At 38.3% G+C, this 25,910-nt stretch overlaps 1 protein-coding gene across 1 annotated transcript; it reads right to left on the minus strand.

Moving 5' to 3' along the window:
* Window positions 1–1,601: 1,601 nt before the first annotated feature.
* LOC123389504 (cytochrome P450 2K6-like) lies at window positions 1,602–23,920 on the minus strand. The gene is made up of 7 exons (XM_045071019.1): window positions 23,891–23,920; window positions 17,419–17,572; window positions 11,414–11,574; window positions 7,877–8,018; window positions 7,311–7,495; window positions 5,102–5,243; window positions 1,602–1,792 (listed from the first exon to the last, which is right to left on the minus strand). The coding sequence occupies exons 1-7, from the start codon at window positions 23,918–23,920 to the stop codon at window positions 1,602–1,604; spliced, it is 1,005 nt and encodes a 334-aa protein (XP_044926954.1).
* Window positions 23,921–25,910: the final 1,990 nt, after the last annotated feature.

The raw sequence follows: 25,910 nt of genomic DNA on the forward strand, positions 1-25,910 counted from the left end.
TTCTGTTTCCCTCATGAGAGAAAGCAGTCCACCAATTCATGTGAATTCACTGATATGTTACTGAACACCAGTTAGGTACTGAGGGCAACTCAGAAGGTGTAGCTACCTGCATTTGAATGTAATCAAACAATAAATTAAAATTAGCAGGTCCCATTTCTCTGTCACTGATGGTTTTGCCTATTAGGTCAACAAAGTCAGGGAAGCTGAGTATCTCCCATCTGACTCATTGTAAAAAAGTTCTGTAGAAAATGCTGCTTTGGGAATGACCAGGAAGGACTTTACATTCCTCTCAGGTTGCCTAAATTTTAGGGAGCTTTTTCCTGGCTCCAGGCTGTGACTACATTTTCTTAGGCCATTTAGTTGAGAAAACTTCACTTGTAAATTATTTCTCTGCCCCTCTGACTTGTAAATCTTAAACAAACAAACATACAAAGACTAAAAACAAACTCTGAACCATTTTATAGCCCAAAAAGTACTTTCTCAAGGACACCTGGACCCATCCCTTTGCAATGGGGTCATCAAGGAAGTCAGCTACCCTATCTCCTTGTCTCTGTTGGAAGGGGAGGAGCCCAGCTTCAGTGGAGGCCAAGTAGCAAACATCAATGGCCTAATCCTAAAGAAAAATATGTGCCAATTAAGGAGTAACTCAGTGTAGGGGTCACAGGCCTTAGAGCAACCTCCCCACTAACATGTTTTCTAAGTCATCACAACATTTAAAAACTCTTCCCATCACTCCGTGTTCCAGTGGATTTGAGTTCAGATGAAGTTCTGGTGTCTTTTCTCTATGACAATAGCCTCAAAGTCTTGCTGGGTGGATTAACTTTATCTAGTGCTAGTTTTGCTTTGACAGGGATCAGATAAGAGCAGAAGAGAAACACTTATGTTGATGATGGGGAGATAATTCATAAAGGCTGAAAATGCTTTGTGTCTCAGGGGAACTGACAATGATTTTGTTACTCTGCGTCCATGCCTTGCATATGCCCTCGCTGGGACTTCAGGGCACTGGGCGCTGGCAAGTGAGGTCTGCAAATCCCAGTTAAGGGAGGAACAGGAGCACTCACTTGCCGACCTCAGCAAACTGGCAGGACTCATAAGCAATTCTCCGTTGTTAACCACCCTTTTTTGGTGAGTCACAGAATGAAACCAATGTCTTCTATATCTTATGTTTAGTGGGATCCTCACTTAAAAGCTTAATTTTCTTCATTGCAGTTTTGAAGATGTTCATGGGCATATTGGGACAAAGCATTTTCTAGTCATCCTGCCTGAACCAACTAAAACTACCGACTGGTGATACTTAGATGTCTCATATGGCTTGGAGGAAAAGGACGGTTTTGGTTGGAAAGAAAGACCTTAGAGAAGGAAGTGAAGGTTCTAGTTGTCACACATTCTGTCTTAGAGAATGACTGCAAGGAGGCTCTACTGCGTTGATTAGTCCAGGAACCCAGTCTGACCTAACATGAGAACGCTTGGCAATGATGTGGCTGACTGTTTAAATAAAGCTGAAGTGCTTGGCAGAATATCACGTCTGGCGAAATGTAGGAAAGGGGAGTTGGTGTGACGGACCCCATTAAGAACAGGGGCTGCTGCTTGCAATGCAGAGCCTAAGCCTTGGGCAGGGCACGTAGCTTGTGAGGCATTGGTCGAGTGGTGAAGCCAATGTCTGGGGTTAGGTCCAGGTCCAAATGGGAGACCCCGGGGGGTGGTGGCAGGAAGGTGAACTTCTGCATGAGGCTGGTGAAGAACAGGAAAAGCTCCATCTTGGCTAGTGACTCACCAGCACACATCCTGCGCCCTGGAGAGAGACGCAGTGTAGGGTTTGAGACATAGGAGCACAAAAAGCAAACACAATCTGGTGAGAGACAAAAGCTGTCCACATTGATTTCTCCTACTTTAGAATGTGTGGATTAGTGCTGTAGCCTCTTCTGGGCCTCATGGGCTCTGCCAAAGCCCTGGAGAAACAAAATCAAGTACATATGTACCCAAGTACATATGTCCCCCATAACTGCCCCCCATGAGGGAAATAAGCAGCTAAACAAACATTAACAGTTCAGTGTGAAAAATGTAAGGGTAAAGCCTAGTGTGTCATGAGAATAGATAGTGAAGGTACCCAATATAATTTGAAGGGTCAGGGAGGTCTCCTGCTTTGTATGAGAGCTTTGTATCTCAGCTCTTGTGGCCAGGGTGAGAAGAAGTCAGCCAGCAAAGATGTGGTGGGATGTGGAAGGGTCATGATGTATATCAGGGCTAAAATTATTTGGCTCTGACCTGAGCCTAGAACATGAGATATGGAGCCTAAGACCTGAGGCCAGAGGCTACGTAGACCCAAGTCTATTTACCCAAGACTTGGGTCTACGTAGCCTCTGAAAACACATGAAGCATTTTAAGACAAGACACTTGGTTCGTATTACTTTTTTTTTTTCCTTTAAAGATTTTACTTATTTATTTGACTGACAGAGATCACAGGCAGGGAGAGAGAGAGGAGGAAGCAGGCTCCCTGCGGAGCAGAGAGCCCTATGCGGGGCTCAACCCCAGGACCCTGAGATCATGACCTGAGCCAAAGGCGGACGTTTTAACCCACTGAGCCACTTAGGTGTCCCGGTTTGTATTACTCTTGAAACATGACTTATTGGGGAAAATGTCAAGATATCTGAAAAGTGGAGTCTATAAAATTGAGGAAGGAAGTGTTCTAGGTAAGTTTTTATTGAAACAAGAGAGTTCAGTTAGATTTCCTTTGTTGTTGGTTTATGTAATTTGGAAGATAGCTCTCAAGGGTACTGAGTCACAAAAGACTTCAACATTCTGAAAAATATCGGAATCTAGATATTTTACATCTCAAGGAAAGTAACACTTGGGTTTAAATGGGACTTCCAGGAAATAGATGAACACCACAAAGGATAGTGGGGGGCAGTTTTTCACGATGTCTACTACCAAGGCAGGATTTTTAGGGGTGAAAGGGAATGTATAGTACGTCTCTTTGTTGGAAAATGTTTACTAAATAAAAGCTAACAATTCAGTCCATCGATGTATGTGCAATGTCAAGGAGATACAGATATTTAATTTAGCTTGTCTCTGAGACTATTGCTCAGGGAGGGTTCACTACCCAGTAGGTGAGCCCAACAAAGAACTAGGTGAGTATTATACAGTGTCACAAGTTATGATAGGGTGTTGAGGGAGCCCATGAAGGAACACTAATCTAGCTTTTGGGATCAGATCTTCCCACTTGCCAAGAGCAACATGTACGATTGAGTGGTGTCATCTAATGGATGATAAATAATGCAACTTAGGATGTGAATTATCTACCCTATATTTAGGTTTATTCAGTTAAGGTAAACAAAACAAAGCATGTCTTGTTTTAGTTTACTTTTAAGGATATATAGGTGAAAACATAGGAAATGATCTTGTTGATCTTAAAAAGAAATTCTGTGTGCAATATTAGTTGAGTGATTGTGATCAAAGATCAAATAAGCCCACCAGAGAGCAAGATGTCTATCTTAATGCAGTAAGTAAGGATGAATGTGAGGACTTTGCACTCAACATTGCCTTTATGATATTTTTTCTTATTGTGATGGTTTTGTGGTTGTTATATTTTAAATATGTTCCCATTTGTTTGTCTATGATTAAACAGTATCACTACTCCCAGATTTCCTAAAGCAGCAAACACATACACAAACAGTATATCTGGAGATGTTTGGAATTCCTGAGATATACTTTGCCAAACTTGTTTGAAGATGGGCCGCTCTGCAAAAATCTGGACTATTTGCTGCTTGTCTCAGAGTCCAAAGAAGCCTCTAAGCCCAGGTGTGTGAGAAACCAGGAAGGACCTGGAGGCACAGTTGGTCAGAAAAAAACAGTAATTGTTGTGCATGGAGACAAGGGGGTGTCAAGGGGAACATTGTTTCTGCTCTCTAAACATCAGTAAATCCAAGATTTGATAGATGAGTCTAGGGAAAATATAATTTATGTATGATAAAGTAATTGCTCTATCTTTTCACTTGTAAAGTGAAGGTTTGGAATTAGATGTAGCTGAAGTGCCCTCCAGAGATCATTGTTTATGTTTCCATGGCTTTTTTTTTTCTTCAAAATCTAATGCAAGGAAACATAATAAAAATCGAATTCATAGCACTGTGAAGTAAATGTGGATTATTTTTCATTTCCTTTAATTCCAGTTCCAGATGTGATATTATGTTTTTATTTAAAGTAGAAGTCATAAATACATGTGCTGTTTCCTCGTATATAATCCTCCGTGTATTTGTGTGTAAAAATTAGAAGAATGTATTGTACTTTGTATCTCTCTGTATCCCTTAGTTATCAGTAGGTAAGAAAAGTCTATCCTTTGGGTGACTGTTGTTTACCTATTCCTGAATGGGTATATGGAGTGAATGCTAACCTATTGTTTTTGTAAGTGGAAAGGCACAAGGTGACAAACTGCTTATGGTGTAGTTTTGCTAGGAGTCTTTTCTAGGAATGGAGAGTTCATTTCAGGTTCTTATGAAGCCAGAAAATTATAGGATAAATTCATTTAGTTCCCTGGATTCCAAAATGTACTCTAGTGGAAAGCTCTTCTCTCTTCCCTAATCTTAAACCACCTCCCTCCCTCCCCTACCCAAGAAATTCTAAGAGTAACACTGGCATTTATACATATTAAAGCAAAGCTTTTCAGGGGTGCCTGGTTGGCTCAGTCAGGCCACCAATGCTTGGTCCTCAGGGTCCTGAGTTCAAGCCCTGCAGTGGGCTTCACACTGGGCATGGAGTCAAATCAATCAATCAATTAATAAATCAAGCAAGCAAAGCTTTTCTGGTTGGAGTGAAGTGGGCTATCCACTGTCCCCATGCTTAACTTTCTCCTCAAATTCTCAAAGCTCTACCCTAGCCTCAGCTACAAGGAATCTTCAGGGACTCCCTAAGAAAATGCCATTCTAATGCCTAATGTCTTACAGCCAATTTAAAGCCTGGGGAGGAAAGGCCCTTTCTACTCTCCCATATTTCTGACGTTTAGTGCCACATGGAAAAAAAAAAAATACAAAACCTAAGTACAGTCATCAGACAAGGCCAAATCTCTCCAGATTTCTCAAGCCACCTGTCTCAAAGGCGGAGACCTTACCCGCTGAAAAAGGCATGAAAGCGTCTTTCTTGACAAACTTTCCAGTGGAAGTCAGGAAATGCTCCGGATTAAATGTGTCTGGCTTTTCCCACTGTGTTTGGCCCCGAAGTACAGAGGTCAGCAAAGTGATGACCTCGGTGCTCTAGAAACAGAAGTGCTATTAATGACAGAGATTATATTCCTTCTTTAACAAGCAACTCTTGAAAAATGTGTGAAGGTCCTGTTGGTAATTTTTCAGAAGCGGTGTGTTCTGGAAGAATCTGGAAGAAGAGGGAAGAGGAGGGGCTTGGGATTGGTGTAGAACATTCACTTACTCAACCACTTTTTTATTCGATACGTCCTAAAAAACACAAGCTTTGGACTCAGAACCAGAAAAATTCTTTACTTAGTTCTGTGTTTGCTATGAGATAATGGCACATGATTTAACTCTTGATATAATCCCAGTTTCTACATTTATATGAAGGGAATTAAATAACCCTCATGGGGTGACTTGTGAGCCTTAGATGCAGCAGTATGTAGGACAGACCCTGGTGCAGGCTCAGTGAGGTTTTTCTCTTATACCTCTAGGGACTGTGACAGGGGACAAACCAGACTGAACAAGCCCACCAAAGCAAATTCCCAAATATCAGTTGCCCCGGCCCTTCCACAGCTCACCATGTACTCTGAGACAACCAAGACAATCAAGGAAAGGAATTGTAACTTGATACAGGTAGAGCACTCTGAAAACTCAAACTATAATAGTGGGAAGAAAAGCCTGCCCCTCCATTAAGAACAGTGTTCACAATTCACTGTAGTTAATCACAGCTTCCTCTAGAAAGCTTCGCAGTACTGTCATTGGGTTTAGCTGTTTCAGTGCATGAATCTGTATAGCTGTTGAGTCACCAAAACCAAACAACGGCTTTAAAGTGTTTTATTTATAACTTACTTTGTTACTCTCTCTCTCTTTTTAATATTTTATTTATTTATTTGATAGAGACAGCAAGAGAGAGAACACAAGCAGGGGAAGAGGGAGAAGGAAAGCAGGCTTCCCTCTGAGCAGGGATCCCGATTCAGGGCTCTATCCTAGGACCCTGGGATAACGACCTGAGGGGAAGGCAGACACCTAAGGACTGAAACCCTGACCCAGACACCCTGTTTCTTTCTTTTTTATTTATATTTACCTAGGCAGTGTGGATATTTCCTCCTCAGAACAACTGTGCTACATTATTTCCACTGGAGCTCAGTGAAAGCGAGGGACCTAGCTGCCAGCAGCATGGTGGGCATGTGAGACCACCTGTACCTGCAAAGCTCTGGTAACAGTGCTCTCCCTAGCTTGCAGCCAGATAGAGAACTAGAACCCAAATCATGCCATTATTATAGCTTCCTTGGGTGGGTGGGGGGGGAGGTCTCTTTTTCTTCTTTTTGGTATTGGTTTTATTTGTTTTCATCAGCTACTAATCTGATTAATTCAATCCAACAATGTGTTTAATGCATGCTAGGAAGAGAAACTCCAAAGATGAATGTTGCCCCCTGTTTGTAGGGTACGCACAGGGTAGCAAGTGATGGTATGGGGAGTGCGGTCACGTAACCAGTGGTCCCTGTGGATTCACACAGAGATGGGCCCAGAAGCAGTGACCCGGCGAAGCTTTAAGGAAAAGAATCAGCGCTATGGACATGCTCTGATCCTAAGCCAATTTCTGCCTTCGGTGTACTTTTAGCAAAGATCTACCATACTTCAGTTTGCCAGGGGAAGCACAGGAATGCCTTTAGGGGACTCAAGATTGAGAAGCAGAGGGCCCGAGCGTATTTCTGTGTGAGGAGGGACACGGGGCTGAGGGTGATGCTGTCGGGGGCCCTGCGTGGGGAAAACCAGCTTGAAGAGGCAGCGAGTCTTTCCCGGGATCTGGGCCCCTTACCCACCCACCTCGCTTGAACTCTCTGAACCTCAGTTTCCTCAGATATCGCATGGAAATAATAATCTTTTATAATACCTTGTGCAGAGTAATTACCACCTATTCTGTGCACATACACTCTGACACACTCAGTTACCTTTTATTGCACGGTAGGGAGGGAGAAAAGGAGGAAAAAGGGAAGGGGGGAGAGAGAAGCAGGCGAGGATGGGAAGAAAGGCAGGCTGAGATTGCCTGCAGCGGCCTATTTCAGTGCTTCTGTGATTTTGAGCAGCTGACATCCTTTCCCTCTCCCCTCATTTCCCCTTTTAAACCCTTACCTTAGGAATATAGTAATTTTTAAACATCACATCTGTGGTTGTTGCATGAGGTAAGCTTGTGGGCAGGATATTAGCAAATCTCTGTACTTCGTGAATGACGGCATCTGTGTATGGCATTTGAGTTCGATGTGCAATTCGAGGCTGGGCTGACCCCACAACTTTGGTGATCTCATCACAGACGTTTTCTGGACAAAATGCACTGATTAGAGGTGGGGGGAGAAATATTGGAACAATCTTCTTAGTTTTCCTTCCATGTGAAAATCAAAATGCTCTCTGAGTTTCTGACCCATTTTTTTCTGCACTGTTTGTACACCTAGATCTTATTCCTGAGGCCCCTTTGGGGTCCTGCATGGAGTGACACCTGCAAAGAGTTGACACCTGTTGACCGTCTCAGGAAGCTTGGAGAGCAAAATCTACTTTCTTATGTCCAAAGGAAACTAAAGGACACACTGTCTCAGGAGTATAAATTAAAGGTATCCAGGGTGGCTGCAGAATTCTGCTTTTTCCATCCTAAGAGATTTTCGAGTCCTTCCTTCAGGCAATGGCCTGAATCTTAAGAGACTTACTCTGGACTTCAGGATATCGCAACATGAGCAGTAGTGCCCAGCGTAGCGTGGAGGCTGTGGTCTCTGTACCAGCCACAAACAGGTTACTAACAAGTGCCACCAAATTTTCATCACTGAAATAAGCAGTAGATGTACCTTTCTCCTGAAAGGGGAAAAGGAATCATGAGTGATGAAAAAATTTTATACTTGACAATCATAGCAGATAATGTAACATGAATTTATAAAGCAAAAAGCTTGGCATTCTTTTCTCAATAGAGTGAATTTTTCTTTTAATATTTATTTATTTATTTATTTATTTTTATTAGGAGGATGCTGTCCAGAATTTTAAAATAAAGCACATCCTGGATGCTAATGGTAATAAATAATTCTAACAATGGGAAAAGCTGTTTGCCCTTTTGGAAATTAGTTTTTGACTGAGTGATTACAATGTGCCCAACGTTGTTTCTTTAAAAAAAAATGGCATTAAATAATCTTTCTTGGGGTCATCAATTGAAACACATTTTCAAGATTACAATAAAAGAAATGCTGTACTAATTCTAAAAGCTAGCATTCAAAGTCTTCTATATATCTTTTTTTTTTTTTTTTTTAAGAGAGTGATGTGAAAAGCAGTGGAAAATATTCAAGAATGGAAAATGTAGTAAATAGCATTCTTGGTAGGGTACAAATCTACCATTACTAACTTAATTGAATCCAATCATTTTTCTTCTTTGCAAGAAATATTTTTCCTCCAGATGCTATTAATTAAACTAAATAATAAACAATACGATACGGTAACACCATTACCTCCTGCTGTCTGACCAAAAAGGCATCAGTGAAACTTCTTGGATCATTTTGTCAATGTCATGCTGATGATCTAGGAAGGTCATCCTTATAAAAGCAAATAATTCATCTCTATTCCTGAGTACTGTCTTATGACTTTTTAGGAGGAACCCCTAAACAAGAAACATACTGAAAAGCTGAAAGAATAAAAAAATAACAAAGTAAGTTAAATACACACATGTCATGCATGCAGTAGTGGGAATGACACCGTTATTTCTGGAAGGATTATAGAATAGCACCCCACTTAGACTTCAATTTTTTCTCAACTAGCTGGCTGACTGGCCTGGACAACATGGTTTCCTCACTTAGTGGAGTTCGGTAACTTACAATGGATATTGGTATGGTTTATAGTAAGTTCTATGTACCCAGAGTATTTTGTATATTATGCCAGTAGTAACACATCTACTCAGAGGTTAGGGGAGCCGTGAAAACAATATTGGCTTTTTGGTTAAGGCTATAAATGTAAGTGTTTTTCCTGAAAACTCCTAGGTGATTCCAGATCAAACCATTTTAGTGCTATGTAGCACTGTCACCTTACCACTGATGTTTCTTTGTAGGATTGGAATAATTATTCTTGTTATTTAGATCTAGCTTACTGTGTCTAGGGTCCCTAGAGAAGCACCATATAATCTAATATTCCCTAACCCTTAGAAAGTTCAGGAAGAACTTCACTGTTGGCTAAATTTGGTGTGTTTCTTGGTATATTCATGTATGTGAGAGATAAGCTCTTAATATATTTAATCAGATTCTCAAAGTGGTCCCTAACCACCCAAGTGACCTAATAAATACCGAAGATAAAAGGCCACACCTAAAGTTAGACATAGTTGGGTGTCTGGGTGGCTCAGTTGGTTAAGTGTCAGACTCTTGGTTTTAGCTCAGGTTATGATCTTTGGGTCCTGGGTTCAAGCCCGTGTCAAGTTCCCTGCTCAGCAAGGAGTCGGCTTGAGATTCTCTCCCCCTCCCCCCACGGACCCCACTTGCATACTTGCTCGCACTCTCTATATTTCAAATGAGTAAATAAACAAAATTGTTTTAAAAACTATGTTTAAGGATTGAGCTATTTATGTACTTATTTTTTTAAAATTCAATGAATTAACATATAATGTATTAGAGGTTTTAAAGGTGGAGGTCAGTGATCCATCATCAGTCTTACATAACACCCAGTGCTCATTACATCACATACCCTCCTTAATGCCCATCACCCGGTTACCCTAACCCCTAACCCCTGTCTCCTCAAGCAACCCTCTGTTTCCAAGATTAAGAATCTCTTATGGTTTGATTCCCTCTCTGGTTTTGTCTTATTTTTCGCTCCCTTCCCCTATGTTCCTCTGTTTTGTTTCTTAAATTCCACATGAGTGAAATCATATGATAATTATCTTTCTCTAATTAACTTAAAAAAAATAGACATAGTTCCCTGTGCCAGGGTTCCCCCACACCTATACTTAGAGTAAACCTGTACTTGTAGTAACAGAACCTAAATTATTCCAAAGTGAAATAATATTGTCTGTTGTCAGTTGTGCTACTGAAAATGGGAACTGAGGCCCCTGGGTGGCTTAGTTTGTTAAGTGTCTGCCTTCAGCTCAGGATGATCCCAGGATCCTGGGATTGAACCCTGCACTGGGCAGGGAGCTTGTTTTTCCCTCTCCTTCTGTTGCTACCCCTGGTTGTGCTCTCTCACTTTCTCCATCAAATAAGTAAATAAAATCTTAAAAAAAGAAGAAAGAAAGAAAGAAAGAAAGAAAGAAAGAAAGTAAGAAAGAAAGAAAGAAAATAGGAACCATTTGACAAGGCCCTTAGTCCCTACATTCTAGAAGACAGCCACTTTATTGCTCACAAATATAAAAAATTGGATGTAGCGCTGTTTTGAACTTACATGATGCAGAATAAATATTAACATTTTCTTTAGAACTGTTTTTAGTACTTGATAGTTTTCCTTTGTTTAAATTCCCTCTTATGGGCGCCTGGGTGGCTCAGTGGGTTAAGCCGCTGCCTTCGACTCAGGTCATGATCTCAGGGTCCTGGGATCGAGGCCCACATCGGGCTCTCTGCTCAGCAGGGAGCCTGCTTCCTCCTCTCTCTCTCTCTGCCTGCCTCTCTGCCTCCTTGTGATCTCTCTCTGTCAAATAAATTAATAAATAATCTTAAAAAAAAACCCATAAATTCCCTTTTATAAGTGAATTCTACTGAGTGTTCCTTATTCATTCATGGCTTATCCCACAGGTGATGTATAACCAGTGGTATGGGTAAAAGATGAATGGCCAAAATTGTGAAAATTTACTGAAGTCACAAACTGAACTATTTTTTGGTGTGATTCACAACCAATACATCATGAAATATTTGATGCAGTAATTTTTTTTTAAAAGATTTTTGTTTATTTACTTTAGAGAGAGAGAGATATCGGTGGGGGTGGGATGTAGAGAGAGAAGCAGACTCCCCACTGAGCAAGGATTCCATCCCAGGACTCTGGGATCATGACCTGAGCCAAAGGCAGATGCATAATTGACTGAGCCCCCCAGGCACCCTGATGCAATAATATGTGATGGGAGAATTATCAGATGTCTTAATCAAACAGGCTTGTCACATCTCTGTACTCAGGATGTTCCAGAAAGTGTACATTTTTGAAATGGTAAGTCTCTGACAAACACTTTTTCATGGTCTCTTGAACAACCTAATGTGCTTTAGAAGAAGTAAGATGATTGAATGGGAAGATATAGTTACCACAATCCTGGGACCTCCAATGAGCTTCACATTTTTACCAATCAAGGTTAAGAGTCTCAGGAATTGGGTGTCTTGGTAATCAAACCGTTTTCTAAACAGCACCGACACAATAACATTAGCAACAGAAGCATTCATTACTGTATTGACCTCAAAGGGCTTTCCTACAAGAGAATTCATTAATCAGATTAGAAATACTCACATAAACAGTATTAAACCAGTTCTGGAACGATGGGGACAGACTGTCCACTAAAGATTTCATAGAGGAGCAAGATTATTGGTGACCATGCCTTTTAAGGAAAGGTGAGACTAGATGAACCTTGAAAAATATCCAGAATTTGGTTAAAAGATTGCCGGAAGGCAAACTAAAAGTATAGGTGTCAAAGAAAATCTATATTTGGCTCAGTTAAAGAAATTAAAATGTGACAGGTGAGGGCCATTTCAGTATGCGTATGCGTGTGTGTAGCAAGTGTTAATGCATAGCATCTGAGAAAATATCAACCTAGAAGGTTACCATTAAGTTCATAAATTTAAAAGAGGATATCTAGATGATTAAAATGATTCTACTTAAAAGAACCTCATCTAGAGCCTCTTGTTTTAGCCTCTTCTGTTACTGGGACCTGTTTTCTTCAGCATCATTAGAAACTATTTAGATTATTAAATATACATTAGTGGATGTACATTTATTTTTGGCAACCAGAATGCTAAGATTTACTTTTAACATCAGCACCTACCTTAATGTGGAGGCTAAAGGCTTGGGGGAATTTCTGTAGGGAATATGTTTCCTTTTTAGCATATAAATGTAAGGGTGTTTTTAGATACTGTGTACACAAAGACTTGAGAAATTAATGTTTGTTAGGAGCTTAACACTGCAGAGGGAAAAGATATTTTCCTGTAAGTACTTTCTCCAAACTGCTGATGGGCTCTCTCTCTGTGTACAGAGACTGCTAACTTAGCACATGGGTCCCCGAGCTTTCTGTTTTTTGTCTGTATTCATCTCAGGTTTGCCTGCCTTTGACCATTTCTCTTCATTTTGCTACCTGCATCCATGAAGAAAATATTCAAATGGACATTTTTTTTTTATTAAGGAATGAGCTCAATTTACTAAGGAAAAGAGAAATTAAAATATTAAATAGATAAAATATTTAAATAATATGGAATTAACTGTATATCATTTAAAGAGATCAGAAATACACCTGTTACTGAGGAACTGTTACAGATTGAAGGAAGCAAAAGAGACATGACTAGTGAACATGATGCATGGGTCAGGATTTTCTTTTGCTACTCAGGACATTAATGGGGCAATGGCAAAATCCGGCCAAATAAGTTTAGGGGATTACTGAGTCAATACTAATTTCCTGAGTTTTGAAAATTGTACTTTGGGAATGTGAGAGAATATGTTTGTTTATTTCAAGGGAACGCATTGAAGTGTTTAGGAATAAAGAGAGAGCATGTCTCCAAAGCACTTTCAAACAGCTTAGAAAAAGACAGCGGGAGAGAAGGCTAACATAAATGCTGACATTTCGGGAATCTTACGGAAGAGCACAATTTGGGGAATTATTTGTAAATTCTTAGAATTTTCCTACAAGACTGAAATCACGTCTACATAATAAAATATAGCATTCAGCTTCTTCCTCAGGAAAAATAAGATGTGGTTTAGTTCATTCTATGCACCTCTGTGAGACTCGAAGCTGCGTATGAGATGCTGGCATTCCTCTAAGATCCTGTCTTCTATGAGCCGCTTGCCCATTCCAAAGTTCCGTAAGGTGGTCAGGCTGAACCTTCTCATAGTTTTCCAAGTTTCACCATGAGAGAAGACAATTCCTTATAGTGAGTAAAGTGTATGAAAACTGTGTCCACAAGGTTTTTAATATTTAATTTGCGAGGACAAGTAAAAATTTAAGAGAGGCTTTCTTCTCCCTGTTGGAAATAAGAGGCTTCTCTTTCACTCAGAGCATTTACTTTAGAAGACTTGTATTTTTCCCTTTTTAAAAATCGTAAATAGATACTCATATCATACACATATGATGTAGATTACATATAAGTCCATCTGAAGTTATGAATAGGTCTTTTGTCAATGTTGTGACCTAGCAATGGCTTTCTCAGGGACCTGGGGGCCATCTGTTCAGAATATAAACATCAAGAAAGAGAGTTCCCCTTTCTCCCAGTAGGAGCCTTACTTTGGTGGGTGCCTTGCCCCACATTGCAAAACTGCCTCCTATCATAAAAGGATGAGGACTTTATTATTCTTTTGCATACAGACAATTAACACAGATGGTCACCCCAATTACTGGGTGTATCTAGGATAAACTATATGTGACAAATGGTGCTGTCAAGCCCTCTTGTTATTGAGGACTAGTTATTGTTTTCCTTGAGAACATTTTTGTAATGGGTTGAGTCTGCTTGATTGTATAACAGAGTGAGATTTGTTTCTGTCTTTGCCAATTCTTAGTAGATTGTCTGTGATACACATCCCATCTTGGTTTGATGCTTATTCAACAATAAAATTGTTTTCTTTTTCTATTACGTTTGGGGAGAGGAGGATTTCTGGGTTGGGAGAAGATTTCGGTTTTAGTTCTATTTCTTTGACAAATTCGTTAAACAAATTCTGAGTCTCTACAACAAGCTCGGTGTGGTTAAGGGACTGATGAACATTAGAAAAAAAAAGGGTTTTTTTGCTAGGGAAAGATTTGGACTACAGACACAAGACTCACCTGAGAAAAAAGTTAGGAGTAAATTATTACCAATTTACCAAGTAAATTATTACCAAGTCAATTATTGCCAAGCTTCCACACTGGTGCTCTACATACTAATTTCTAGGCTCACGTGTTGCTATAGCACAGAGTAGGTGTTTAATAAATATTTATTAACTACAACAGTTATGTGAATTTGTGCATGACTAAAGGAAATAATAAACAAATTCTTAGAAGAGTTGGGGTATACGCTAGCTTACAGAAAAATAGAGAGAGGATTGCCAAAGTGGCCCATATTTTTCCACGGTCAGTTTGTGGTGACGGTGGCATTACTCCTTGTGTTCAGTCCCTAACCCTGGCCCTTCCTCCACTGGCATTTTTCTCATTTTTCTGTGGAGGTTCCAGAGACAGGCTAGGTCTTTCTGAGTTGGAAATGGGAACAGTTTCCTGAAATAAGAAATCAGAATAAACTAAGGCAACCTAGGTGTTAGAAATGGGACAGCCCCATCCCTGCCAGTGTCAGCATGAAATCCAAAACACCGAGAGAGTTCTCTGCTGTGCAGCTGTTGACACTTCATGGGAGGTTAAGCCTTCCTTCGAAAGGACCCTGGCAAAGGTTAGATTCTGCTCATGTTCAGTTCTTAGATTAATAGAATGTCATTCTGTCTGTGGATCCTGTGGTGCATAAAACTCTTTTATAACAAATATGTGAATCTTCAAACTATCTAATGTTAATATTTAATGATTTACACTTGAGAACACAGTAGTAGAACATGAAAGGCCCTCAGATGTCCCTGTATCTTTCAGGGCATAGTGATAGCTCAGCCATGTCATTGTGGAGAACATCAATTTAGCATTATAAGGAATGGAAGTTTATTCATTTATTTATTTATTTACTTACTAATTTTATTTGCTATTTTTTAAAAAAATATTTTATTTATTTATTTGACAGAGATGAGAGAGCAGAAGCAGGGGAAGCAGCAGAGGGAGAAGCAGGCTCCCCACTGACAGGGAGGCTGATGCAGGAATCAATCCCTGGACCCTGGGATCAGGACCTAAGCCAAAGGCAGATGCATAACCAACTGAGCCACCTAGGTGTTCCTAGAACTTCTAAAAACTGGCACCCAGGGCATGTGGGTGGTTCAGTTGGTTAAGTGTCTCTGCCTTTGTCTCAGGTCATGATCTCAGGGTCCTGGGATTGGGCTCTGCATTGGGTTCTCTGCTCGCTCAGCAAGAAATCTGTTTCTCCTTATCTGTCTGCCACTAGTCCCTTTCCCTACTTGTGCTTGCTCTCCCTTTCTCTCAAATAAGTAAAATCTTAAAAACAAACAAACAAACAAACAAAAACACAACCTGGCACCAAAGTTTAAAATATCTGTAAGTTACATGGCAAAATATTAAGATGAAGTAATACTCCAAAATGGTCTAATGCTAAAGAAAATATTAAATTTTTTCTCTATTTATGCAAAATTGGGTTAAAGAATGCTTTTACCCATTTGGGTAGATTACTACACAGGGTATGGGGTGGAGAACGAATCATTTTCTCTTTGAACAAAAAGTAATTTCCCTATGACCAGTTAAGTCACTTAAAAAGAAAGACTACTTGATTCTTAAAATGATTTGCTGAGGAAAAAACTGTTAGATTTGATATTGATATAAATTAAAATGATTTTGTGTATAATCATAGCATCAGTGAGTAATATGTTAAGTCTTATGAAAAAAAGCAGAGATGCCAGAGGGAAGAGACAAAACGTGTCCCCAGTTTCCAGAAGGAATAGAAGAAGATCGATCCCAGGTGCTAAAGACCAGGGACTGAATGATCTGTGTTCTTCAATGTTGATTTTATGAGATGTTAGTAAGAATTCTAAGAAAAAAAAATGTAGGGGCACCTGGGTGGCTCAGTGGGTTAAAGCCTCTGCCTTTGGCTCAGGTCATCATCCCGGGGTCTTGGAATTGAGCCCCATATCAGGCTCTCTGCTCAGCAGGGAGCCTGCTTCCTCCTCTCTCTCTCTCTGCCTGCTTCTCTGCCAAATGTCTCAAGGACTGTTGTGGTAAATGTGTGTGTGTGTGTGTGTGTGTGTGTGTGTAGTTCAATAGAATATTACTCAGGCATATCAAAGAATGATATCTTGCCCTTTGAACAATATGGATGGAACTAGAGGGTATTATGCTAAGTGAAATTAGTCAGAGAAAGACAACTACCATAGGATTTCACTCATAAGTGGAATTTAAGAAACAAAACAGAAGAACATATGGGGGAGGGAAGAGAGAGGGAAACAAGTCATAAGAGACTCTTAACAGTAGAGGACAAACTGAGGGTTGATGAAACGAGGTTGGGGGGGAACCTAACTGGGAGATGGATACCAAGGAGATGCTTGTAATCAGCACTCATGTCGTAAGTAAGTGAGGAATCCCTGATTTCTACTCTTGAAACCAATAGTACACTGGATGCTAACTAATTAGATTTCATGTAAAAAGAAAAAAAAAAGAAATGTTGCAAGGATTTATAAGTGTGAAGACTGAATTAAATAAAAGTATGTAGACTTTTGGTGTTTTTCTCAGAGGTTTTAACATCCCATAAGGCACTCTGGAGTTCAGAGAGAGGCCTTTATTATGTAGCTTTCTCAAATTCACTTCACTGACACTGGTTTTTGCATAGAACATCTACTAGTATCTCAAAGAACAAGATGTTGGAGAAGGATAGTGTGAGAAATGCTTTTTCAAAAAGTTGTTGAAGCATTAAAATGGCTTAGTAGTATTTACTAGATACCAATATCAATTTACTAAAAATAATGTCAAGATGAAACCATTCCCATTTTTAGAGTTATTAAATGAGGGTTATTGTAATAACTTAAAGAGTTATTATATTAGTGGACTGACAGAACAGTATAAGATCCGGATTTCCTCAAGGCATTTATCTAAGACACACAAAAGCAAGATACAACAACTTTATCCAGCTGAAAATATGGTTCTATATTATTTATAACACTACTGCTATTGTATTTTTTGATGGATCAGTGGCAATCATTAGACTGTGACCTCTTAAGCTGATGTCCTCTGTTCTCTTTGTATTTCCCTAGTGCTGACTATACTTTCCTCATACTTTTTGGTTAATAATTATTTGTTTAATAGAATTATCATGTTCAATGAGAATAAAACCATAAACATAAATTTTCCCCTCAGTAAATTCTATTTGTGTGATGTACATTGATGAAAGGAAAATTAAATCATGAAAGGAATTATTAAAGATAATATGGTGCAATTGATTTAATAATTTTAACTATAAGGATATATCTTAAGCTTAGAGTTTATTACCTTTTCCTTCAAAAAGTCTTTCAAATATAGGCACTTGAGATTGTTCCCCAAATGGTTCACCATAATTGACCAGAGCATCTTTCACTGTCTCATATCCAGAGAGAACCGCCACCTTCTTTGGACCCATTTGGATGCTGTAAATGGAGCCATATTTCTGGGAGAGTTTAAGTGTATAAAAAAAGAGAAGCAACTAAAACATGGTATCGTAATAAAAAATGAACTAGGTCTTGATCTTTGAAAATTTAATTCTGACCAATTAATCAGTTTTATATTCTTGTGAAATGACAATACTTGACTAGTTCACCAAAGATACTCCTTGGTTGCTATACCTGTTTAAGCCATAATTATTATGATCATCCACTGATTGCCCTTAAGCTCCATTTTGTTTTGGGATTTCCAGTAGCAGGGCACTGACATCATGGAATTGACTCCTAGTTTCTCTCTATTATATTTTTGTCTGGTCTCAGAAAATGCCCACCCCGGGCTCTAGGAAGACAAAGCACTTCCTAACCAACACACTTGACTATCTGACCACCATATTCATGCCCTACTCTTTGTGGGATGCTGTAACCATAGTAGGTCCAAGTTAGTTCTGCACTACTATGTGACATTTCGTACTATAAAGAAAACATTTAATTTTCTTTGATAATTAAAAATAACAAGAGTGATCATTTATTGCTTCCTAACTATATTGACAGTATCTTTTTTAATGCACATTGTAAACCAAAAAAGTAGATGTTATCATCATTTCCATCATATAGGCAAGGTACAGTGGCCTCAAGAAATAGTAGATAATAATGCTCAAAAAGCATATACATGGAGACTTTTCATCTGCAGAGCTTATGGTTTTTACCCAACTAAGGTTTAGGTAAAAATGAAAAATGGACTTTTAACATTTCTTTCTTTAGGAAACTTGACTTTGGAAAATAACATTATAATTGCAACACTCGTGCACTGTTGGTGGGAATGTAAATTGGTGCAGTAACTATGGAAAACAGTATGGAAGTTATGTAAACAATTAAAAATAGAAATACCATATGGTTCAGTAATTTCACTGCTGGGTATTTGCCCCAAGGCAATGAAACATAGTTTGAAGGTATATGCACCCCTCTGTTTATTGCAACATTATGCAACAGCCAAGATATAGAAGCAACCCAAGCATCCATCAATGGACAAATGACAATGGATAAATGAATGGGGAAGATATGATACACACACACACACACACACACACACACACACAGGCACGCACATGCACACAGAGGACTATTACTCAGCCATCAAAAAGAATGAATTCTTGCTATTTGCAATTACATGGATGGACCTAGAAGATATTATGTTAGGTGAAACAAATTAGACAGAGAAAGACAAATACCATACGATTTTACTTATAAGTGGCATTTAGAAAAACAAAACAAATGAGCAAAAGGGGAAAAAAAGAGAGAGAGACAAACCAAAAAACAGATTCTTAATTATGGAGAACAAACTGATGGTTAATAGAAGGAAAGTAGCTGAGGGATGCGTGGACAGAAAAAGGGGATTAAGAGGTATAAACTTCCAGTTATAAACAATCAAAGAGATGAAAAGTATAGCATAGGGAATATAGTCTATGATATTTTAATAATGTTATTTGGTGACAGGTGATGACTACAAAAACCTTGAATTTAAAGAATCACATTAAGATTATAAAAGGGTTCAATAACTTAGGAAGATAATAGAATTTAAATTTTAATGTTACAGTTAAGTAAAAATTAAAATAGGAATTTGAGTCTGTGGGGACAGTTTCTTAGGTGTGAACCACAACATATACATTGGATAAAATGTCAGGATTCAGAAAAGGAACAAAAATAACCAAGGTATATTTTGAGAAAAAAAATGTAGACATAGGCTCAGAAGAAGTGATGAAAAGACATTTCATAGGTGAAATTAACACAGAACAGTAGGACAGAAGTAGAAATGATAAAAATTGAAAATCTAAATAGTAAAAGATTAGGCTGGTTAATATGTAAGCAAAAAACCAGGAATGTTAGGAAACAAATAGGGTTGGGCACATGGAATTAGATGAAAGACTTTGTTGAGAGATCTTGTACTCTTGAGGAATCGACCCGTCATGTGAACTTTGAGTATAGGAGAAAGCCGTCAAGTAGCATTAAAAGATCAGAAAATGAAAGTTACTAGTAAAATTTAATTGCTCTGAGTCACATATCTGTGGAATGGAGATAAAAATATCATCCCTATTTTCCTTTGAGGGTGGTTGTAAGGAATAAGTGAAATCCTTGCAGTCCTTTGTAAACTAAGAAGTACAATATGAATATTAGATGACGGTGATGATGATTGTGTTCTCCACAGAGGCAAAATAATGGTTTTCTCTTCAGTAGATCTCCTGTTATGGTTTTCAAGCTTAGAATTTATAGAATATAGCAGAACTCAATATCAATTATCTGCTCTTTGCTCTTAAAAATAGGAATTTATGGCCAAATGCAAGTTTTAAATATTATATTTTTGCTCTTCCCTCCCTTCCTCCCTCCCTCCTTCCTTCCTTTCTCTTTCTTTCTTTCTTTCCTTGTTTCTTTCCCATCTTTCTTCCTTTCCTTTCTCTTCCTTCTTTTCTTTCTTTTCTTACTCCCTTTCCTCTCCTCTCCTCCCCTCTCCTTCCCTTTCCCCTCCCTTCCCCTCCCCTCCCTTCCCTTCCTTTTCTTTCCTTTCTTCCTTCCATCCCTCTATCTTATTCCACAATCAAGAACTGTAAAATCTTTGAAGTGGAAATTAGAGAAATTTGTCCAATATTTGGTCTAGTCCTGTAACTGTACAGACAAAGAAATAGAGATTAAATTCTTATATAAATTTACACAGCTAATTAATGACAGTCAATTTTGAGTCTCAGTTGCTGGGACCATACGGTCGATTGTGCCTTCCACAGACACTCTTTTTAATAACAATTAAAATTTTCTAGAATAAGACTATAATCATAATCAGTTCCTTTATAGAGAAATATGTAGGACATAGAATATGGATATAGAATATGGAATATGTAGATCAAAGTGGCTGAAATAAAGGATACAGATCATAAATATTTCAGGGTAAAATTCCACTTTAAATAGTAGAAATATATTTATTAATATTTTTATATATCCAAATTTAAAAGAAACTAAACATTAAATAAAACAGCTCAATTAACTTTGAATCCTATTTAATTACTTCATTATACATATACAAACTAGTCATAAGTGTGTGCTCATGCTAATACACTCGTGAGGGTAAGAATGAGGGTAGAAAATTATAAATAAGTATGAAATGAACAATCATTTTTTACCTCCAGCATAGTTTGATACGGCCTCTTCAGATTGAGAATATGCAGATTTCCAATAATTGGCAAAGGTCTGGGTCCTGGAGGAAAATGTTGCTTGGAAGCTTTAGTCATGAAGATTTTAATATTGAAAAGAAAAATGAGAAGCAGGCTCAGAATTGGAACTAAGACAGAAGAGTCAAACCCACTCATTATCTTTAAGTAGAAGTAATTGTCAAGATAATAGAAATGTTTGCAATTGCAACCAGGCAGAATCAGCGGCTTCCAGTGCAAATCAAAAGCATGAAGGCATTGCTCGTCATATTTGCCCTATCTTCTAGTCAACCATCTATTTTATAATTAAAATGAATTCAGCCCTACAGGGTATGCTTGCCTTATTTCAGCTCCTCCCCCCTTCTCTCTTTTCACTTCTCAGTGCAACCTGCTTTCTCCAGTTGAGCCTGGAGGAGGGATTTTCTCTTCATGTAAAACAAGGATTTGTCTTGATATTTCAGAGAAATACAAGATATTCAACAAGACATTCTACACTTTCACAATAAAAAGAATTGTATTGTTTGCTAGGATACCCCGTGATCTGTGTGTGGTTGATTGGTCAAGTATCAGTGTCACACCAAGAATGTCAAGGCTCTTATACAATAAGTTCTCACCCTTCCACTCTCCTAAGAGTTTCATAGGAGTCTCAATGCCTGGAAAAGAGCATCAGTTTTTAAGTTGAGGGCTGTGTGCAGATCCTAGCAGGTGACACATTCTCTGTGAGCCTTAGTTTCATTTTAAACTGAGAGAAATAAATTATTCAATTGTTGCAATGAGTTAGAAATGACAGATAAAAAGCTCCTACATAGACTTAAAATTCACTGCCAGGCATTCCTCATTTTTTGCCCTTTTCTCTCCTGGTAAGCTTTCTCATTTGTTTATGTCTGTATTTCTTTATGTCTGTATTCTTTTATGTAATTTTAAAAAAATCTTGATATCATTAAATTTTCCACCTTTTTGTACTACTGACTCTCTCTCTCTCTCTTTTTTTAAAGATTTTATTTATGTATTTGTTAGAAAGCACAAGCAGAGGGAGAAGCAGGGAGAGAAGCAGGTTCCCCACTGAGCAAGGAACCCCCCATTGACCCTCTGTGATCCAATCCCAGGATCCTGGGATCCTGACCTGAGCTGAAGGGTAGACAGTTAATCGAGGTGTCCCTGTGCTACTGACTTTAACTATGCAACTGGACTATAGCCTATTCTAGTTGATTTGCTCAAGAAATAATCTCTCCTTTTTGTGTTAGAATGAGTGTGAATAACAGCACTCATTTAATAGATTCAATTGAAATTTTTTTATATATCACCTTCTTGATAATAATATTTCCTCAAGTTTTCTAGAAGTTGCCATCATGTTCTATATTTACTTTTTAGTTTATCATTTGTTGTCTTCAAGGAATTTAAAATTCTTGAAAACAAAGACTCTATTTTCACCCTGTCCCCCCAGGTGTGGGATCTCCAATGTTTAGAAAGAACAGTGCCTGGCACTAAACAAGCTTAAATTATTGAATAAATGAAGGTGCAAATAAGTGATTGAAGTTTTCTGAATATATTATTTCTGGAGAGTCATTTCTAGTAACTTAGAATTTGGGGAACTCAATGACTGTATCTAACAAAATTCTGTGATTCCGTGATTTTGTAGGTAAGTAAACGGACCAAGAGAGTTCAGGTTTGTATTTAATTCTGATTCAGTAGAGCTTCAATTAGGACTTAAGTCTGGTCCTTCACAACGCTCATTATACCACATGGCTTAATGCCATGATACTAAATGTTCTTTACATAGCTGCTTGACTTCTCTGCCTGGCATGGCTGTGGGGTGCAGGAACACAATCCTAATTAGCCCTGTCTGGAAGGCAATAATGAAAACTTTCTTGAACCAAGTCTTGAACTTGGGAATAATATAAAAGAGGCAGCCATAGGCACAAAAGAATGAGCGGCATTTCTTTGCGTGGAAAGTAACTGTTAGTTTCAGAGCCATCTTTTCAATGGCATCCACATTTAACTGTGCTACTGTCAAATAGGGTCCTTTCCTAAAACAAAGAGCAGAGGGAGAGACAAAGAGTCCAATCAGACCCAACAGGGTGTGTCAGGAATTAAAATCACTTGTAGAGGATCATTTCAAATTGCTGTATAATAACAGGCAATACAGTATATAATCATAGATCCTAGTGATGTTATTATTATCCCCATATTTCAAATGAGGAAATTGAAGCTTTAAATATTATCCCCATATTTCAAATGGGGACCAGGGTGGCTCAGTTGGTTGAGCGTCCAACTCTTGGTTTCAGCTCAGGTCCAGCTATCAGGGTTGTGAGATCCAGCCCTGCCTCAGGCTCCGTGTCAGAGGAGAGTCTGCTCGAAATTCTCTGTCTCTCCCTTTCCCTCTGCTCCTCCTCCTGTTCGTGCTCTCTCTCTCTCTCAAATAAATACGTACATCTTAAAAAAAAAAAAAAAAGTGACACAATCCGTCCATGGTCCTACAGTTGATAAGTGAGAGAATTCAGGTTTTCCTGATTCCAAAGCTCTTATTTCAGGAGAAAGTGTACAGGTTATTAACACGCTTTTATATTGATGGGGAATGGAGAGTCATCCCTCAAGGAAGATAATTTTGATAACCCACAATATGATTGTTTATTATTATTATTATTGAGAGTTCACTATGTACTCCAATATAATCTATGGTATTTAACTTCTGGGCCTAAAGACGGTCTGAAGCATGTTATACAGCTCTTGATGTGTAATGTATGGCATAATGAAAAAAAAAAAAAAAACGGGACCTTTGGCACCTACCAGATATAAATTTGAATTCAGATTCTGCTTTTTATTTTGTTGCTTGTGGAAAGCTACTTAAAGTCCGTGATTCAAAAGGAAGGGTTAATCATCTAGAGGACTTATCGACGTTAAAATTAATATATGAAAACAATCTGATTTATTGGCCATTTATCTGCCTTTGTTGATGATTGGGCATATTTTCTATATTTACAGGGCACTGGATTACAGGACACCCAAATTCCTACTTAAAAGATGAGGGCAATATCACCCCCAAAATTTGTTCCATTCTGGTGGGTTGTTAATGAAAATTATGTAAATAGCTGATTCTTTATAAAATGTACTGTTATTAATCTGCACACTTACCTCTCTCACTGCACCCAAGTTGATAGCCATGATCCTCTTACTATTTCACTTAAGAAGTCAATTCTGCGAACCATCTATAGGACAGAATGTCAAACTTTTCCAAGATTATTTCTTAGGAATCAAATAAAATGAGAGTATTGGCTATCCAGTAATCTGTAAGTACAGAAAAATGTAATAGTTTATTCATGAAGATGGCCACTGGTCAATGAATTAGGACCCTTGAATATATTTCTTTAGTTCTGATAAAATCCCTAGATGAACAAAGTATAGCCTCATAACCTCTCCTGCCTGAGGGGAGGCATCTCAAAATGTATAGTCAACAGCCTAAAGATTGTTGACGGAAACAAATACTAGTAAAGCCTGAAACTGGTAAATTTTCACCAAACTATCTGTAATTACAGTCAGGAATTATCATCTAATCTCTCAGCTTAAAATGTGAACCCAAGATGCAAAAACTTCCAGAAAAAGGCCGTCAGAGTAGAACTTAAGGTTTTTAATCAAATCAATCAATCTAAATAGTATGATTTTGCACTATAGTGCAAAATGATTTTGTACTAATGATTTGCAAAATGATTTAAGTGATTTTGGAATGGACAAGGCATAAAGATACCAAAAACATTGTTTCAGTGCCTCAGAGTTGGGCTAGGCAGAAGGGCTCTTCCTCAGGAAGAGAGTCTCCCTGAGACTCCCAGAGTGTGAAGGGGTGAAATGGGTCAGGGAGGGGCAACATTTTGCTGACAACTGCATAATGACTTGAAAGAAATGCCTCCTAAGGCAATGAAAAAGAAAAAGAAAGAAAAAAATAAGGAAGAAAATGAGAAAGAACTAAAGGAAAGAAAGAAAAAATACTTTAAGGGCAATGAGAGCAGGGCATGATGGGATAGTAGCTCAGAATATTCTACCTGAAGTGAGTCCATTCTCAGGAGGGGTTGTGTGATAGCTCAAGCTGGAGGCAGACCAATGTTCAGGGGCCTAGAGGTAGGAGAGAAGCTTAACGATGTCTGGCTAACAAACATTTTGTTTTGATTGATCAGTGGGATGAGTAGTTCAGGTTATAATTTAATGAGGCAAAAAGGGGAATTTGGAAGATCTGTGTCTGGTTTTGTCATAGGTAAACAAGGGGATTTTTGTGAATCTTTTCAAGTCTAATGGGGAAGGTTTTTGTTTGTTTGTTTGTTTGTTTGTTTGTTTTTTCAGTAAGCTCTTTTGCTTTCTGGAGCATAATGGGTAAGAGTTTATCATTGGCTATTTCCAGAGCACAGGGCTTGAATAAAATTCTGCATTGTCAGTTCCTTGTTATCTAATGTTTGGCATGTTATTGAAAAATTAAAAACCAGATAAAAGAATTAGTCAGTGAAGATTCACATGTATGCATCTATTTCCCAAACTTTTGTTACAAGGCCAAGATTTTTTTGAGGGTGCGGGGAGCAGTTTCTGCAGATCGAAATTTCCTATTTCCTGGCATAAACTACACAAAAAGTTCATTGTCTAAGATGTTCAACTTCAGGTTCTTTAAATAAGATAAAAAATCTTGATAAGCAATCTAAATAAGAGTCTTTCTAGATTTTAGATTTTTGTGTTGTCTACTTTGTAGTCCTATTGTCTTATTTTTACTTAATGCAAAGACAGTATGTTTTTGTTGTCATTGTTTTAGCAACTTGTCTTTATAGTCTTTCTGATATGTCCAACACAAAAATGAAGACTTTCACTAATTGCACTTATAAAAACGTCAATGAGCATTGAATTTTAGAAAGGTTCTATATAGACAAGTTACTAAAATTGCATCATTCAAAGAAGTATTAGGTAAACTGATAACCTACAATTGAAATCTGGACTTTGCTCTCAGCTTCTGGGAAGTAATCTTTAAGCCCTTGGAATTTCCTGCCTGATAGAAGTGTATTTGTTTACTTTGGGGTGTTGGGTCACCTAGATAGTCTATGTTAATAATGACTTACTGTGTGGTCTTGGGCCATGTGGTAACAACTCAACCTCTGGAAGGGTAGAGGCTAAGATAAACCAT

Source organism: Mustela putorius, unplaced genomic scaffold (genome assembly GCF_011764305.1).
Source record: "Mustela putorius furo isolate JIRA1106 unplaced genomic scaffold, ASM1176430v1.1 tig00003983_pilon_pilon_pilon, whole genome shotgun sequence".
NCBI classification, from domain to species: domain Eukaryota; kingdom Metazoa; phylum Chordata; class Mammalia; order Carnivora; family Mustelidae; genus Mustela; species Mustela putorius.

Coding starts and splice junctions, on each gene's coding strand:
- LOC123389504 (XM_045071019.1), bottom strand. CDS start 23,920: ATGGCTATCAACTTGGGTGCAGTGAGAGAG. Junction 8,019..11,413: donor TTGGAGGTCCCAGGATTGTG/GTAACTATATCT, acceptor TTCCCCTTTCAG/GAGAAAGGTACATCTACTGC. Junction 7,496..7,876: donor GCGATATCCTGAAGTCCAGA/GTAAGTCTCTTA, acceptor CATTTTGTCCAG/AAAACGTCTGTGATGAGATC.